Genomic DNA, 17,913 nt, shown 5'->3' with positions numbered 1-17,913 from the left:
ATCCACAACGCTATCTTTTAAGTTTTTGTCTGTAATAATGTCTACTTCATTCTTATGTTTTTCTTTTCCAATGTACCGAAGTTTAAATCCTGTTTTATTAATTTCTCTAGCCTTCTCCCCCACCCACTTAGTTTCTATAAGGCAAATTATATTAATTCTTCCTCTGATCATTGTATCCACACTTTCCATGCTTTTACCCGTAAGTGTCCCTATATTCCAAGTTGCTAATCTAATCCTAATTTCCTGAACTAACGTCTTTACCTGCCCACGTCCAAAATGATGTAAGAACCCTCACATATTTGACACCGTACCCGGGCGCCAACATGGCGCGCCGCTTCGGGGTCATAACCTAGCTCACCCTCGCCCACTTTTCCCTGCACCCAGGTGGTTCAAGTGCAACGTGTCGCTCGTAGGGGATGCTCCAGCAAATATTTGGTAAGGATTCATATCATAGTGATCTAAAAAATTTTACGCTATCTATCAACTACCTAATGCAACTCTCGTCCTTTACCCGGGCTTGGGACCGACTGTGTGCGAAAAAATTTGGACATTAAGTGCATCATGGGCGGAGTTGGTGCCTTAGATTTCACCAAGTCATCTTATTATATAATGAATACATGCTTTAAGAAAAGAGAAAAATAGTTAATAACCTTTAAGAGTGGAAATAATAAAAGTCAAATAGATTTTTTTTCTTAACTAAGAAGGTAGATCATTTATCAACGATTGTAGAGTTATCGTAGGTGAAAGTTTAATTGCACGAAAAAGAGTTTGTGTCAGATATATGCATTAAAAATGGAAGAGAAAGGGCAAAATAAATCAATGCAAGAGAACCAAGTGGTGGAACCGAAAAGGTGAAAATATAATAAAATTAAAAGATAAAATGATAAAAGATGATGATTGGACAATAGGGGATAGCGTAGAACCAAATACTCTTTGGAGTAGGATAACTAGCTCCATTAGAAAGATTGCAAAGAGATTTTAGGTGAAATCTAAAGGAAGATTCTCGGCTAGTAAGAAAGTTGGTGGTGAAATCAAGATGTTCAAAAAGTCGTAACGACAAAAAGAATTTGATATAAAACATGGCAAAATTATAAAAACATGAAAATTTTGAAAAAAAAAAATATAAGGAGGAAAGAAAAGATGCAAAAAAGGCCGTTAGTGAAGCTAAATATAGAGCATATAATAATTTATATTTTTTAGATAATAAAAGAAGGTATATTAGATAGAGAGAAATAAGTTACAAACAGAGGGGATAAGAAGTCCACCCAAAAAAATAGAAAACACCAAAAGAAAAAAAATGTAAAAACAAAAAGGCAAAAGGAAAAGAACGAAAAATAAATCAAAAAAACAAAAAGACAATAATCAGACATAACAATTAACTTAGGAAGCCCCTTTTCAAACCCTTCCCTTTGTAATTCACTGAGCACTTAAGATTTTCTGGCTCCCTTTGACCCTTCTTCGCTTTGAGTTTACCCCCAATAAAACACATTTCTGTTCCTCCAGCATCACTCATTTTCAAATCCAATTTATCCAATATCTCTTGGGCTTCTAAATCCTTCTGGTGCAGGTAAAATACCATCATTACACTGCATTTTGTTCTCCAACTCCTCATTATCAAAAATAGAAACCCCCTCCAATCCTTCCAATGGTGCTGGATGAATGTATGAAAGGTCCCCAAGATCATCATAGGATTTAGAAACATAACCATATTGTCCCTGAATCTCATCCAACAGCAAACCCCCATCACACTCAAACTCACTAATGTCCTCACAGTCATTATCTGAAAAATTTCCCGATTTCTTTACCTCATTTTCTTTGCTAGTTCCAATGCTTCCTATATCCTTCATCTTAGCAAGTGCATCTTCCACAATACTCAAACCACCTGCAGAATCTCTTCTTAAAATCTTTGACCTTGTCTCAAAAATACTCTCTTCGCATCGTATACTTTCCTCATTTCTGCACCCATAAGAGCAGCCTTCCGATGAGCATACGCTTTTGGGCCCTTAGATTTTCCAGATTTAAAACCTGAAGAATCAGATTTTGTACCCAAACCAGCTTCTTTTTTTCCATTACTCCTGGACATACCTGCCTCTAACCCTTCTGCAAAACCAAAGTCAACAATTGATCTGATGCTCTTATAAATATCATCATTTTCTTCCCTAACTGTTTTCGAAACCAAGCTAAAGTCTTCCTGATAACAAACTGGATATTTTTCCGCTCTGAATTTTTCTTGTATTGTTGGAGAGAGGCCTTTGACTTTGTTCAAAATTATCTGACTGCTCCCAACTCCCTTTTCTGACTTCTATGAATTTTGATCAAGGGAATGGACCCAATCACTAATGGGATTGGACATGAGACGAGCCTGGTCACCCATACCCTCACAATGGGCCTCTTTAGAACAAGACCAAGCAGAGAAAACCCCTGTTGAGAAGAACCCTTTTTAGGATGCATAGAAAGGCACAAATAATTTTTATTTAAACCTTGGGCCTCTTCTATTAGATGGACCAGTTTTAATAAGAAAATAAAAACTTCTTTTCTCACATACCTGGCCCAAGATACATAAAATAATTTATATACTATATTAGATACAAAAGAAGAGGAAAGATATATATATATTTAAACTTTTGAACACACAAATTTTGGGGTTGGAGAAGCATAATGGAGGAGGAGGAGGTTAGGGTGACAATGTTTAGTAGAGAGAAGTAAGGCTCCTGGTATGGATGGGTTTAATGTAGCTTTTTTGTCAGGAGTGTTGGGATGTGGTGAGGGAGGATCTAATGAAGTTTTGTGGAGATGGAAAAATTGGGTAGAATGTTAACCCCATCTTTATTTATTGCCCCAGGGCTGTTAACTCTATATTTATTGCCTCAGTGCCTAAGGAAAGTAGGTCGACCAATATATCAAAGTTTCAGCCTATTAGTATACTATTGTCTATGAGATCATTGCTAAGGTGCTTTCTATTTAATTTTCTATCCTTAGTGACACTCTTGCTCAAAGTGTTTTTGTAGGAGGGAGGCAGATTTTTTTTTATTTAAAGAAAAATATGCATTAGATAGAGAAAAGAGAAGTTATAACCTAAACGAGGACAAGAAGTCCTCCAAAAAATAAAAAATCAAAATCAAATTAGAAAAGAAAGGGAAGGAGGCAGATTGTGGATGCTACCTTGATTGCAAATGAGATGCTGGAAGATGTTTTTATAGGAAAAAGATGATTATTGCATTTAAATTGGACTTTGAGAAGGCCTATGATAGAGTTAGCTGGGAGTTCTTCGATAGAGTATGTAGCAGGAAAGGATTTGGAGTAACGAGAAGGAGTTTGATAAGGAGGTGTTTATCTCATGCCTATTTTTCAGTGCTTATTAATGGGGAGCCTAAAGATTGTTTTAGTTCTTGTATGGGATTAGCCAGGGGGATCCCTTTATCCTCTTTTCTATTTGTAGTGTGTTGAGTAGAATGATAAATAGGGCTGTAGAGAGGGGGGTATTGAGGGGTATTAAGATGGGTAAGGGGGAGGTTGTGTATCATTTGCAGCTTGCTGATGACACCATTATTTTCTTAGATGACGATGCTGACTCTTGGTTAACCTTCTCACTATATTGCAGATCTTTGAGGGATCACCGGTCTAAGAATTGATTTGGGTAAGATTACAGGGGGCTGATTAACCTTTTAGACCTGAGACGGTTTTGGAGCAGACCTCCCTACATAGATGCAGTGTTTTAGAATGACCTTTGACCTATTTAGGAATCCCTTTGGGAGGTAAACCTCATTACTTAGCTTTTTTGGATCTAGTGGTGACCAAGGTAACTATACAGGTGTATGGGTGGAAAGGAGCTTTGTTCTCTTTAGGTGGTAAAATTACTCTAATACAAGCCAGCATTTCTACCATTCCTCTGTAATTCCTATCCTCTATTTAGGATTCCAGGATGGGTACCCCAAAAGCTTGAGAGGGTTATCAAGGATATTTTCTTTGGTTAGTGTAAAGGAGAGGAGAGATCATTTGGATAAGTGGGAAGTGGAGTGTAAGCCAAAGGAAAGAGGGTTGGGTCTTTAGTCAATCCGATTTCAGAACCTTAGCTCACTCTTGTGTGAAGCAAGAAAACGGCTTCAGTTAGCCCGTCAGCATCCATGGAGTTGCTTGTTGCTTCACTTACTTGCCAGCTGACTTCCTTTCCTAAGAATTGGGGTTTTGCTAATTTGGTGTCTAAGACTAAGCACTCTAGGCTAAATGTTGTTGGCACAAAGTAATAAAAAGTAAATACAACATACAAGATAATGGATGGAAATTGAGCTGCTAATTGGGTTTAAGAAGTTCCTAAGTTCCTCATAGAGTCCCTGGAGGTTCCTTTTGCAGATTTATCCTTCTCTTATGCCTTTAACAAAGTTTCAGTTGAGTAGAAAATCATGGTAGGTTTTGGGAAGATGTAAGGGTGGAGGTGGGTAAAAACTTATTGTTCTCCTTTATTCTATTTATTTCTCTTTTCTATTCCCAATAACACTTCTTTTTCTATCAAAAAATAAACTACATACAAATGTCTCCCTCTTGACAAAGATTTGATAATGGTTACTCCATATATTCCTGTGGCTACATACCAACATCAGCAAAGAGATAAAGAAACTGAGTGCCTCGGACTGGCACCTCTATCCTGTAATCAGATGCATCTTATCACAAGAAGGGATGCCTAACAACTAGAAATTTTTAATTCAACAGAAACAATATCCATTTTGCATTTTAAGAAGAGCTTCACATTTGAATAGCAATGTAAGCAAAATATAACAGGTGTTCCTCCTGTTGCTGCAGGCAGATAAGAGAAATTAAGATACACAAATGATTAGGAAATAATAGCTAATTTTCTATATATATATATATATATATATATATTCGCAGTAATGAATTTCATGGATGGTATTGAGCAGGAGACTTAATGAGCTAAATAACACCACATTATTCACTAATGAATTCTGTAGTGCAGTATTGGCAAGAACTCAGTGTTACGGTAAACATGCTCCAGAATAAGTAACAAGAATTGTATACTAAATTACAAATGGAACCCAAGATATAACATGTTTCCAAAATGAATACTTCACTTGATTCAAGTGCCTATAATGACTTAATTCATTGCATTGTGAGTTAACCTTAAACATCAGATACTTATAGCTGGTATATCCACAAAAACAATTTAACAGTAATCTGGAGATCAGAAATACTCTTAGCAACCTTTTTATTCAAGCGGCAAATAGTCAAAGGCAACTCTTCTAGCTTTTTGATATAAAGCAGGCTTGAATTCTCACCTGCATTGCCACCTTCAACGTCTGAGAGGAAGGGGGAAATAGTTTTATCAGCCAAAGAAAATTCAATAGCTTAGCAGAATAAGAAAGCACATTAATGTTTCCCATCAATAAGAGGGTGTTGTCAGAGGCCATATAAAAAACTTAAACCACAAAATGAGTAGAATGAGGTATGCAAAGAAGCATTTTATGAATTATATATATATGGAAGAGGGGCACCACGCACAAGAGAACCGGTGAAAGATAACCAAAGCCATAGTTGCTAGAATCATATGATCATATGATTCTCAATTTGAATCATATGATTCATATCAAGAAAGGCATAAATTGGTTCGAATTGCATGGGAGAATCACAAAAGGCAGTGAATTGAGGTGAATCGTATGATTCACCTGGTGAATCAATGAATCAAATCAAATTGTACGAATCGTATGATTCGGATGCAACTCCTCTAAAACCCAACTAAAAGATTTTTAAACCTTCTTCTTTCTTCAAGGTGGACTTCTATTTGCTATTTAGATGAGTTCTACCCTCCAAGAGGGAAGAAAGAAGTCTGTTGGCTCTCTCATTCTGCACCTCTTATTTCTGCAATTAGATAAGATTAGAAGAAAACCAGAGTTAGAGAAGGAAACCTGTCTTGAGAAGAAAACCAAAGTCAACTAGGTGAGAAAGCTTTTGGTTGGCACGCGGCCCTATCCACTCCTCTGGATTTAAAGATCTGATTTTCATTAGTTTTTATATTTCAGTAAGTTTTTTATTTACTTTCTCTTCTTGTTTTAGTTATTAAAGCGAACCCCTGAATTAGAAATGGTTTTTTTTTATTAAACACCATAAAGTTCAAATATTTATTGTTTTTAATTGATTCACTACCTTTAAAACCATAAAGTTCAACTTTTCATCAAGTTTTTCTTGATTCCTCTTCTTTTAAAGAAAGCATACACATGAATTTTTTTATTTTTAATCATGTAAACCTACACCATAAGCATATAGTTCAATTTTAAAATTTTTTTCTCTTATCTTACTTTTTAGTGTATCTTGAACTCTTTGACTTAGTAGTCACAGAACATGTTATAATTTCAGACACTAGCTTAACTTGATAATTGATAGACATGGAATAGTTAGATCATGGTATCCTTATATGGCTAGTTTTCCTTTTATATCAATATAAGTATGACTTGAACAGAACATGGTAGGATATAGCCTACAAAACTTGCTTTGAAGGCAAGTGTCATTCCAATTATCAACATGGATGATCTATGTTTGTTGAAATTTCAATGTATTTTGCTATTTTACACCGAATCTTACAATTCAATTCTCGATTCTCAATACACGAAATTGGGATTTTGATTCATGATTCAAATCTCAATTTGACAACTACAATCAAAGCCAATTAGGTAATTGCAAACATTTCTTTGTACACATACACAAAAAATAAAAATAAAAATAAAAAAACTTGTGACAATCAAATACCAAAAACTGAATAGTCTAAAAGCTATCACCATATCAAATTGAGATTAATAGATCTAAGTGAGGCCAGGTAGATGACTGATCAATTCTACATATGCATGTGCATAAAACTGGGCAATCATAGTCATAATCTGACTTGGTCTGTAAAGTGTAAACCCTAAAAATATAAAGGCATCAGCGTTGAAACATATTTTCCAAGAAAATGTATAATACTGCACCATCAACTGACTGGTTTTAATTTGTCATGTAAAAAATATCATTAAATATATTCTAAAAGCTAAATCTACAAACATGATGGTTATGTAATCCTATCAGTTTACCATCGAGCATAACAAATACAAGAGCATCAACAGTGGATCCACAAATTTATTTTTTTCACTTTTTCACGTTTGTCTAATCATGACATGTTGAAACATTATCAATATTTTCAACAAGAAGATTTAACCCATATAACTTAACATGAAATTAATGGTACTCACTTGGAACAATAATTAGCCAACCACGATCCGTCATTTTGAGAAAAACATCCTTCTTGTCATTAGAAACAAGATACAAAATAATTCCTCCAGCATCACCCCAATTAAGTCCAATCCCATTTAGAGCATTGTCTAAAGAAGATGCATCCAAGCTGAAGCAATCACATGAATGCAGCTTTGCCGTCCTTTTAAGTAGACTCATCTAAAATGAGCAATAAAACCGTCAAAATATAAATCAACATAAAAAATTTGTACCAATTCAGTGAGATTATTTTAGCTATAACCAGAGCTAGTATGACTACATCATTTAAACTGCTATACTCAGCATGCACAAAAAAGCAATAAAGCATAGAGAAAATATAAATGCCATTGACTATATCTATTTATCTACAAAAATTTTGAAGAGAAACATGAAATACTAGGGCACTTATTGGACAAATTATCAAAAATCTATAGCGGTATACGTCCTGTCAATAGACACAAGGGCTAACAATTTAACAGTTTGCACCAATATTAAAAGCATATTAAAAACTCACATGGATTTCTTTTTAAGTTCAAAAAATTGTAAAAATAATTATAGTAATAATAAAATTTCATCCCTCTGGCAGAAAAGAATTTCCACAAGGTCATGTCAAATTATCGTGGGTATACCCCAATCATGCACATGGACAAGGTAAACCAGTCTTCATACTAGAAAACTCCAACAAGAAAAAATACTTCAGAAAATATAACAGGTGCAACAGGAAGCAACCTTATGGGTTGAAAGGCTCAGTCCATAAGAAATCCCCTGCAAAAGGATAATTCCATTGGTCAATATAAGGAATAAAGAAAAGAAAAATTAGACCACACAAAATACAGTAAATGAAAAAAAAAAAAAAAAATACAACGCAAATGGTGCTGAATCATGTAATCCTAACGTTAGGAGTACAGGAGGAAAACTGGGGACATTTCCAATTACTGTAGGTTTACATCAATGGTCAACTTTAAATCCCTATATTTTTACCTTATATATGGATAAATTCATTAGACATATTCAAGATTAGGTTGATATTGTCTTGATAGATGAGTGAAATGTGCATCTGATATGCTATGCAGCTACCAAATACTTCTACAATCAAAAGAGGGAAAAAAAAAAAAAAAGGTAATGGATCAATGTTAGCAACTTCAAAAAAGCATGTATAGAATAAAAAAAAATAAGGTAGCTCAATGTTTATACAGATGAGAGACATGACTCTAGAAGATAAAATAGAGTGGCCAATTTTCGACCTATCAATTTCGTAGCTAGTGTTTTTATTTTTATTTCTTTTCAGTAAAGAGAGAATTCATTAAAAGAGGCACCAAGAGGGCGCCACGCAGGTACAAATGTACAAGAAAAGAAGATGAAAGGTACAAAAGAAGTGTTGAATCAATTGTGTGGCAATGTATCCAAAGAATCAAGAATTGCAAATGTCTCCAGCATGTAAGGGTTGTGATCCATCTATCCTTGAGGATTAAGAGAGAAAGTAGCTGTTCCTTCGAAAGCTCATGTTTCTCTTTTTCCACACGACCCAAAAACTGGTGAGTGGAACTGAGGACAAGGCTTTTTTTTCTTTCACTGTTTTAAGGTATACCCTTCCAAGCCAGATCTCTTTTCCACTATTTCAATGTTAGCCAGCACTGGCCAGCCAGAACAGTAGCCATATTACATAGACGGCTAGTACAGTTGCAGCAAAGCAAAATATAGTCCACAGATTCAGCATAACCTTTTCATACAAGTAATCTACTAACCAATGTGACATTTCCTCAAAATTGGCTCCAAGCAAAAGCAGCAACTCCAGTTGGCACTCAAGTTTTCCTAATAGCTTTCCATGGGAAGCTAAACGGGTTGTCCAACTTACAGAAATGTAATAGCAACTTTTGTTAAGCTTCCATTTAGCCAAATCATATTAAACTATGAGGTTGAGGAGGGTACTTTTGACAAAAGTCTTCCGCCTTTATAGAGAGTTTTGTTCCCAAACAGCCAGATTCTTTTCAAATCTCTCAACAATATGTTCTCACATCCTTTTTCCCTTGAACTTTGCACCAAGGCAGAGACCAAGGTAATTCAAAGCAAAGGTCCCCAGTGTGCAACCCATGATACCAGCCAAGAAAATGCCATCATCTCACTCTTCCCTAAATTAGCATTCAACACAAAACTTGCTTGAAAGCAAAGAAGTAAACATGTAAGATTAAAAACTAATGAGCTTCCACATCCCAAAACTTTGCACCAAGGGGGAGATCACAAAATTCGAAGGAAAAACCCTAGCTGGCAACCCATGGTACCACCCAAGGAAATGTTGTCATTCAAGTCTCAATGGAAATAAGCTCACCCTTCCCTGAGTTAACTTTCAACACAGAAATTGCTTCAAAGCAAAGAATTATGCCCCTCAAGTTGACTGATGAGGTTCCACCTCACAAAAGATCCAGTGTCATCCACAAAGAAGAGTTGATAAACCTTGAGGTCCCTATATCATTAACCCCTTCAAAGTCTTGTTCTTGTGGCATTTTGTAGTACGAGGCTGAGCACCTTCATCCTCCTTGCAGGAAATCCCTGTAGGGCAGCCAGGGAAGAGTGGAAGAAACCTAAAGGGCAGCCATTAACAAGAATTGGGTTGGACAGTGTAGGGATATATTGTTCAATCCATTTGCAACGTAAGTTTCCAAAGCCCATTTTTTAAGGACACAGCAAACATGGTCGAAAGCTTTTCCATATCAAGTCTCCAAACAACTCCTCCCTTTCCCTCTCTAAGGTGTCTGTCCATAATTTTCAAAGCAATAAGCGGTAGGGCAGCATCCATGATTAGCCTCCTTTTATCAGAAGCATGCTGATGTTGTCCAATGACCTCCAGGATTTCCTTATATTCCTTAGGTGAGAACCTAGTATGAGAGCTTGTAAACACCGTGATTTTAAAATCTGGACCATGGTCGGAATTGTCACCAAGCCAGTCTGGTTAAGCCCCAAAACACAGAAATGACATGAACCAGCAGTCAAAACCAGCCTGAACCAAACTAGATCACAGTCAAAGCTTATAGGGTGATAATCACTTTATGTTAACTGCCCTCTCCATACATAGAGATCACCACAACAAAGGTAAAATTCATGCTTTCAAAAAATCTACCCAAGGATTGAAACTCATCAAAGACCTTGATAATATCAGCTTTGAGAACATCCCAATTTTGTTGGAAAAAAAGTCATGGTAAATCCATCTAGGGCTTGGAGCTTTATCCCCATTACAATTTTTCAGATCGTGAAGGATGAAATCCACTAGAACGATTTTCAAGCCAAAAAGTTATAGAGGTGCTGATCCTGCTGAGTTAATCCCCTGAAACAGCAGTCTCCATGAAGATGACTCTGAGCAAAGGGTTTCATAGAATTTGCAAAAACTTAATTGATGTCCCCATTTTCTTCCAAATTTTCCCTATTAATTTCTACATTGTTCAAAAGGTTTAATCTCAGCATTGGCTGTTCCGTGGAAGAACTTGGTGTTACAATCCCCCTCCTTAAACCATAAAGGTACTAGATTTTTGTCTCAAAGCAATTCCTTCCATATTTATATGATCCCAGATAGGTATTTTCTAAAAAGAATCCTTCTTGCTTTATCTTTGTCATTGAGGCCTTAAAATATTTCCTTAATGCAAGCCCCTAAATTTTCCATAAGATTGCATCTTCCTTCACATGAAATGATGAAAATTTCTAAAGGTGCTTCTACTCCACCATTTATGATTTTCTTTAATCCCTTTCAGCTTGGAAGTGAACATAAAATTTTCAAATCTCAAGAAAACAGGAATCTCTCTTGAGTTGGTCCAGCCATCCATGTGCAGGGCTCCAGAGAAGCCAAAAAGAGCATTCACTTTAAGGAAGTCTAGAAAGTCTTTCATGCTTGTGTTCTGGACCATATGTCCCTATCTCCTTCATGAGGAAAGAACACCGTGTTTATCCTCTCCAAATAACCAAGGAAGCATCCCACTTCGTTCTAGCTTCAAAAGTTCATTCCATACTAAATGCGTGGAAGGTGGTCCACCTGGTCAGCAAACACCAGTAAAAAACTGGCTGAAGTTGTCCATCCTAAAGAGCATGTAAGCCCCAATTGTATGCTCAATTAATTCTACATACTCCTTCCAGATGACGAAGAGCCCTCCAACACTACTAAGAGCAACGAGGTAAATCCAATTGATGTTATTGTATCCCCAAATACTGGTGATGAGGTTCTTGTCAAAAATTTCCATCTTAGTTTCCTGCAGCCATATCACATTCCCTTTTCACTCTTTCTGAAGAACATTCACAACAGGCCTCCTAAGGTTTTCGAAGCCCACTGACATTCCAAGAAGTAAGCCTTAACATCATGAATCCAACATATAACCCCTGCTGCAACCAGCCTCCTCAGGATCTGAAGAACTCCAATTCGTGTCATAATTTACCAACAATTCCAACCTTTTCAGTTCCCTTCCTCACATTCCTTTGATGGTTTTGCTTGCCTTTCCTGCTCCTATTTTTTTCTCTAACTCCTTGAAGAGGTTTAAAGTTTTTTCCATGAAGCACCATCAAACAAGACTCCAATAGCCCTGCTTGCAATTTTAACCTTTCAGAGAATCCAGTGAAGTGATTGTTGTCGTTGTCAAGGCATCTGATTTCCTCGAAGTTTGGAAATTGTCTGTCCGCTGGGTTGTAGTCCAAGGATGCTGTTGGCCTTACAAGGCTTAATATCCTATTTTGATGCTAACAAACAAGTAGAACTTAACATGCTGTGTTAAGTGATGTATTTTCAGGACTTAAGGATAGAGCGTTAAAGAATTCATGAAAACTTGTACTTCAAAGAAGGAATTCAATATGAAGCTAAAAGCATGGATTCAAAGATAAAAGCTTGAAGATCATGAGAGCATGAGGATTAAAGAAAACTTGATGAAAGCTCAAAGAAAGATGAAGCAAGCATAAAGACCTCAAGGAATTCAAGAATTGAAAATTCGAAAGAGTCTAGGAAATTCCATGTAAGTATTTCAAAGAATTTCAATATGGATGCATGAAACTCTTAAGTTAATTTATTAGACCTAGATACCTTTTAACATACTTGGAAAATACTTTTATAAGGTCAAAAATTGTTCCAAAAAGGATAGAATCATTTTTTGGAATGAAAAGCACAAAAAAGAGGATTTCTCAATTGCTGTCAATTTTTCTACATCCGCATTGATGTACATTCTTTTCCATAAAAAAATTTTTATTTTAAAATGTGTTCAACATGAAAGTTTTAGGATTTTCTCTTAACTTTCATTTGACACCAAGAACGTCAAATTTGGAGTTACACAGAAAAAGTTATGATAAAAAAGACTGAAGGGTGCTCGAAACTGACAGCATGACAGACGATTGTCAAGAACTTGACAGACGACTGTCAGTGCAAAATGAGACGTCTATGCGTGTTTGGACAGCCGACTGCCACCTTACTGTCCCTTTGGTTTAACTGGACAGAGGACTACCAAAAATGAACAATCATCTGTCACGCGGCTGTTTTGAATTTTTCATTACGGTCAAATTTTTTAAATGTGGTTGCTTGGGGCTCAAACTTGGTGAAAACTTGGGAAATACTCCAAGTCACTTGGGGATCAAGTTACATACCTTTTAAAGTCTATAAATAAGCCTCAAAGATCATTAAATCAATGAACCAAAAATTCAATTCAGCAAAAATTCAAAATCTCTCTCAATTGCTCTCAAATTCTCAAGGCTCTCTCTTGCTCTCAACTTGCACGAATTCAACTGAGTTTTTGCTGATCTTCTTCCATAGGAATTGTGCTACAAATTCTAAATCTTTCAATCATTGAAAGAATTAATCGGTGATATACTTCATTGAACTTCAAGTTAATTTGCATATTGTTATTTACTTTGAAGTATATAGTTTTGAATTGTTGTACCAATCAGTTCTTTGAGAAGCAAATTATTTGTACGCATCTATTTGATTTATTTCTTGTAGATTGACAATTCCAAGGATTGTTTGGATCGTTGGCTAAGCAAGGGGATATTGCTTAGAGAGATGGGCTATAGCCTAAAGGAGTGATCGGACAAGGGGATATTGTTTGGAGAAGGCGGGCTCTAACCTTAACCAAGGAGTGTTGTAAAAGTATTGTTCTGCCCGGTAAAGAAACACGTTTAATGAATCCTTTGCTGATTTGCTAAAGGCGAGGACGTAGGCTGGGTATAAGCCGAACCTCGTAAAAATCCCGATCTCACTCTTTCTTTCCCTACTCTTTATTTTCAGTACATATTTAAATTGCGTGGATGTTTTGAATATCTAAATCATACAAATTACAAAATTTAGAAATCAAGTAAACTTGAAGTCTAATTTTGATTTGGGTTGCGGAAACAGAAAGGGAGTACGTTGGTCATACCATATCTTGCAGAAACCATACGGGAGTACGTTACTTAGTTAACAACCCAAAGATAAATTAACTAAGAGTTTAGTTGAGTTTTGAATATTGGAAAGAGTGTGGATATTGTGTTGATTGGATGTTATATTGCACATCATATTGAAGAAGCAAAACAATCAATACAGGGCTTTATATCAGCAAGTACAAATTTCATATATACAGGGTTTATATAAACAAACAAACCATTTTAAGTTCTTACATTGTCAAAGAGCTGTATGTGTTAATTTTGGTTTGATTGTTTACTTTCAAATTGTGATTGAGAAATAAACTTCTGCTGAAAGTCTGAAAAATCAACAAGAAGTTAAGAATTGGTTAAAAAGAAGTTTAAGGATTCTTAAAAGGAATTAAAAGAAATTTTTAAAACCCAATTCACCCCCCTCTTGGGACTACACCTTACTTTTCAATTGGTATCAGAGCGAGGTTATAACAAATTGTGATTGAGAAATAAACTTTTGCTGAAAGTCTGAAAAATCAACAAGAAGTTAAGAATTGATTAAAAAAAGTTTAGAATTCTTAAAATGAATTAAAAGAAATTTTTAAAACCCAATTCACCCCCCTCTTAGGACTACACCTTACTTTTCAATTGGTATCAGAGCGGGGCTATAACAAATCCTAACAAGTAGTTATAAAAAGATCCTAATGGCTAACTTAGTCGTAACTCCCTTTGGAGAGGGACAATCTTCAACTAGGCCACCAATCTTTTGTGGACACAACTATACATTTTGGAAAAAGAGAATGCAAATATACCTTCAAACCATGGATTGGAAAGCTTGGGAGGTTGTCTCGGATGGTGATCTAATTCCTACCACATTAGTAGATGGAAAACAAATACCTAAGGAAAAGAAAGACATGACTGAAAGAGATTATAAAATGTTGCAAATAAACTCTAGTGCTATGAATGCTCTATATTGTGTTTTAGATGTCAATGAATTTAATAGAGTAATGGCTTGCAAATCAGCTAAGGAAATATGGGACAAGCTTGAAGTCACTTACGAAGGCACTATAGATGTTAGGAATAATAGGATCAATATGCTCACGAGTGAATATGAAGCTATTAGGATGAACCCGGATGAATCCATAACTAATATATTCACTAGATTCACTCACATAATAAATTCCCTAAATGCACTAGGAAAAACCTACACTACTTATGAGATGAAAAGGAAAATTCTTAGAGGGCTGCCAACTATATGGGAATCAAAAGCCACTACCATAACAGAAGGAAGAAATCTGAAAACCACCTCCTTAGATGAACTTATGGGTTCTCTCCTCACATACGAAATGGCAATAAAGGAAAAGAACGGAAAAATCAAAGCCCAAGAATCAATAGCCTTTAAAGCCTTAAAAGAAAACTCAAGTAGTGAAATGGATGAAGATGAAGAAGCTTTCATATCTAAAAAGCTAGCAAGGATACTAAGAAGGAGAAACAAATTTAAAAGAAGAAACCAAGATTCCGAATCAGATGAAGAAGGAGAAGAAATCAGCAAAAAGAAATCTAAAAGTAAAACTCATACATGCTATAATTGCAACAAAGCTGGACATTTAAAACCGGAATGTCCTCTACTTAAGAAAGAGTCTAAGAAGAAAAAGAAAAAGGCCATGAAAGCCACTACTTGGGATAGTACAAGTAGTTCAGAAAATGAATCAAGTGACCAAGAGGTTGCTTATACCTGTTTTATGGCTTGGGACGATGACGAAAGCTCCCCATCTAAATCTTCAAATAATTTTTGTAGTGATGAATCCAATGATGAAAGCATGCCATCTTATGAAGAACTTCAAAATGATTTATTCAAAGTTCATAAGATGTTAAATAAAGTAACTAAACAAAACACTTCATTGAAAAATAAGAATGAAGGTATAATGAAAGAATTAGAATCCCTTAGAACTACAAAAAGAGAAAAGGATTCAAGAATCAAGAAAATAGAAAGTAAGAATGAAGCTATGACAAAGGAGTTAGAATCCAAAAATCTTGCTAAAAAGGAAAAAGACTTGAAAATCAAAGAATTAGAATGCAAGAATGAAAAAATGATAGAAGACCTTCGATCCCTATCCTCTACGGTATATGAGAAAGATATATATATATATATATATATATATTTCTGAATTAGAGGATAAAATTAGAAAATTATCTCTAGAATTAGAGAAATCACAAAAGAAGGTTGATGAAAAGAAAGATAAAGAGATAAATGATCTCAAGAATCAAATTGAAGATAAAGAAAGGATCATTTATAACTTTACAAAAGGAAAAGAAAACTTTGACAAAATGGTAGGCTCCCAAAGAATGTCTCTAAACAAATAAGGCATTGGATTTAATGGAATTGAAAATAAAAAGAAAAGGAATTTTTACATGAGTTATTTCTCAAAAGCCTCCAAAGATAATGCAAGCACATCCTTTAATGCTTACACTAACATCATATGCTATCAATGTAAGAGAAAGGGACATATAAAGTTTGAATGTTCATTTAAAAAAAAGGAGTGAAAACTAAACAAATATGGAGAGTTAAAGAAACATCTTTTATAGAACCAACCGGACCTAAGAAAGTATGGGTACCGAGATGATAGACTAGTTCATAAATGAAAATTTCCATGGATTAAGTCATTCCCTTTAAAAATTGAGAAAGTAACTTAATTCATGATCAACAAACAAACTAGTTAAAATAAAAAAACTTAAAGATGAGTTTAAGATAAGTTTGAGAATGAATGCCTATATGAGATGTTATATGCTTACATGTTTATATGATATGCTACATGATATGCTTGACTTATATTGAAAATTTATGGCTCACTATGTTGAAAATTTGAGCATGAGATTATTGAGTATAAGCATGAATTTTGATATGAGATTAATTCTTGATCATGCATGCTATTGATGAATTACATGGATAGACTTACTGCTTTTTATATTGATATCCATGAGCTATGAGAGACATAATGGTTATATTGGTATCCATGAGCTGTATATAATGTGATAATGACTTTGGTATCTATAAAGTCTTTGGTATCCATGAATATTTTTGGCATCACATTTTTAAAATTTTACTTGGTATCACAATTTTTTTTAAAAAAAAAATGGCTCATTTGGTATCACAATCTAAAAGATCAATTGGTTTTTTAAGCATGACAAGAATAATTATATCTATGAGCATGGTATGACATTGATGATATGAGCATAATATTGATATTTGATACATAATGCGAATCAATGTTTTGAAATATAGGATGATGAAAGCAAAATTGATAACAAAACTGAATGTATTGAATTCAGGAAAAGTGTTATATCATATTGCTTATATTATAATTGTTTCCCTATTAATCAATTCAGAGAATTTTCAATTGGTATCATGAATTAAATTTTCGGCATCAATTCTCAATTGGTATCATGACTTTTAAATAGATATCATGAATTCAATTTTAAATCGGTATCATAAAATCAACAATTGAAATCATGAATATTGTCTAAAGGAAAAAGCTGTTAGTAATGAAGTTACAACTCATATACTTGAATGTTATAACACACTACACATGCTATATTGAAAAATAATAAATTGAGTGTGTTCATATGTTTGATACGCATGTTTGATGATATGCTCAAAATGTGATTTTACTTGAACTTAATTATTTTTTTCCTCTTTTTGATTGATGTCAAAAGGAGGAGAAGTGTTTAAGCAAAAATTGAGCATAATAGCATGATATTGCAAAGAGCACGAACATAATATATATCAAAAGGAGGAGAAGTATTTGTTATTGATTAATAAACTCCAATTTATGAAATGAAAATAAGCATGATTGTAAAAGAGTTTTTGAAATTAATATGATCTTGCAAATGCTGATGAGATGATGCTTATTGAAAGGGGGAGTCTTTTTAAGGCTCACTCCAATTTTTGCTTCTTATTTGTCATCATCAAAAAGGGAGAGATTGTTGGCCTTACAAGGGTTAATATCCTATTTTGATGCTAACAAACAAGTAAAACTTAACATGCTGTGTTAAGTGATGTATTTTCAGGACTTAAGGATAGAGCGTTAAAGAATTCATGAAAGCTTGTACTTCAAAGAAGAAATTCAATATGAAGCTAAAAGCATGGATTCAAAGATAAAAGCTTGAAGATCATAAGAGCATGAGGATTAAAGAGAACTTGATGAAAGTTCAAAGAAAGATGAAGCAAGCATAAAGACCTCAAGGAATTCAAGAATTGAAAATTCAAAAGAGTTTAGGAAATTTCATGTAAGTACTTCAAAGAATTTCAATATGGATGCA

General features: G+C 34.7%; 1 protein-coding gene across 6 annotated transcripts in view; it reads right to left on the bottom strand.

The window, feature by feature from the left end:
• The window catches only part of LOC131150395 (inositol 1,3,4-trisphosphate 5/6-kinase 4), a 51,129-nt gene that overhangs the window by 28,299 nt on the left and 4,917 nt on the right, over positions 1-17,913 (bottom strand). For 3 of the 6 annotated variants that reach the window (XM_058101093.1, XM_058101097.1, XM_058101095.1), the window contains exons 2-4: positions 7,975-8,013; positions 7,230-7,428; positions 5,215-5,309 (exon numbers count right to left, since the gene is read on the bottom strand). In XM_058101093.1, the coding sequence (XP_057957076.1) occupies positions 5,215-5,309; positions 7,230-7,428; positions 7,975-8,013 (333 nt within the window). The remainder of the gene's footprint in view (positions 1-5,214; positions 5,310-7,229; positions 7,429-7,974; positions 8,014-17,913) is intronic. The other 3 variants (XM_058101098.1, XM_058101096.1, XM_058101094.1) reach the window with 1 other exon arrangement.

Source organism: Malania oleifera, chromosome 3 (genome assembly GCF_029873635.1).
Source record: "Malania oleifera isolate guangnan ecotype guangnan chromosome 3, ASM2987363v1, whole genome shotgun sequence".
NCBI lineage: Eukaryota > Viridiplantae > Streptophyta > Magnoliopsida > Santalales > Ximeniaceae > Malania > Malania oleifera.
Note: the sequence above shows the minus strand (reverse complement) of the source record. Positions and strands in the feature narration are given on the sequence as shown.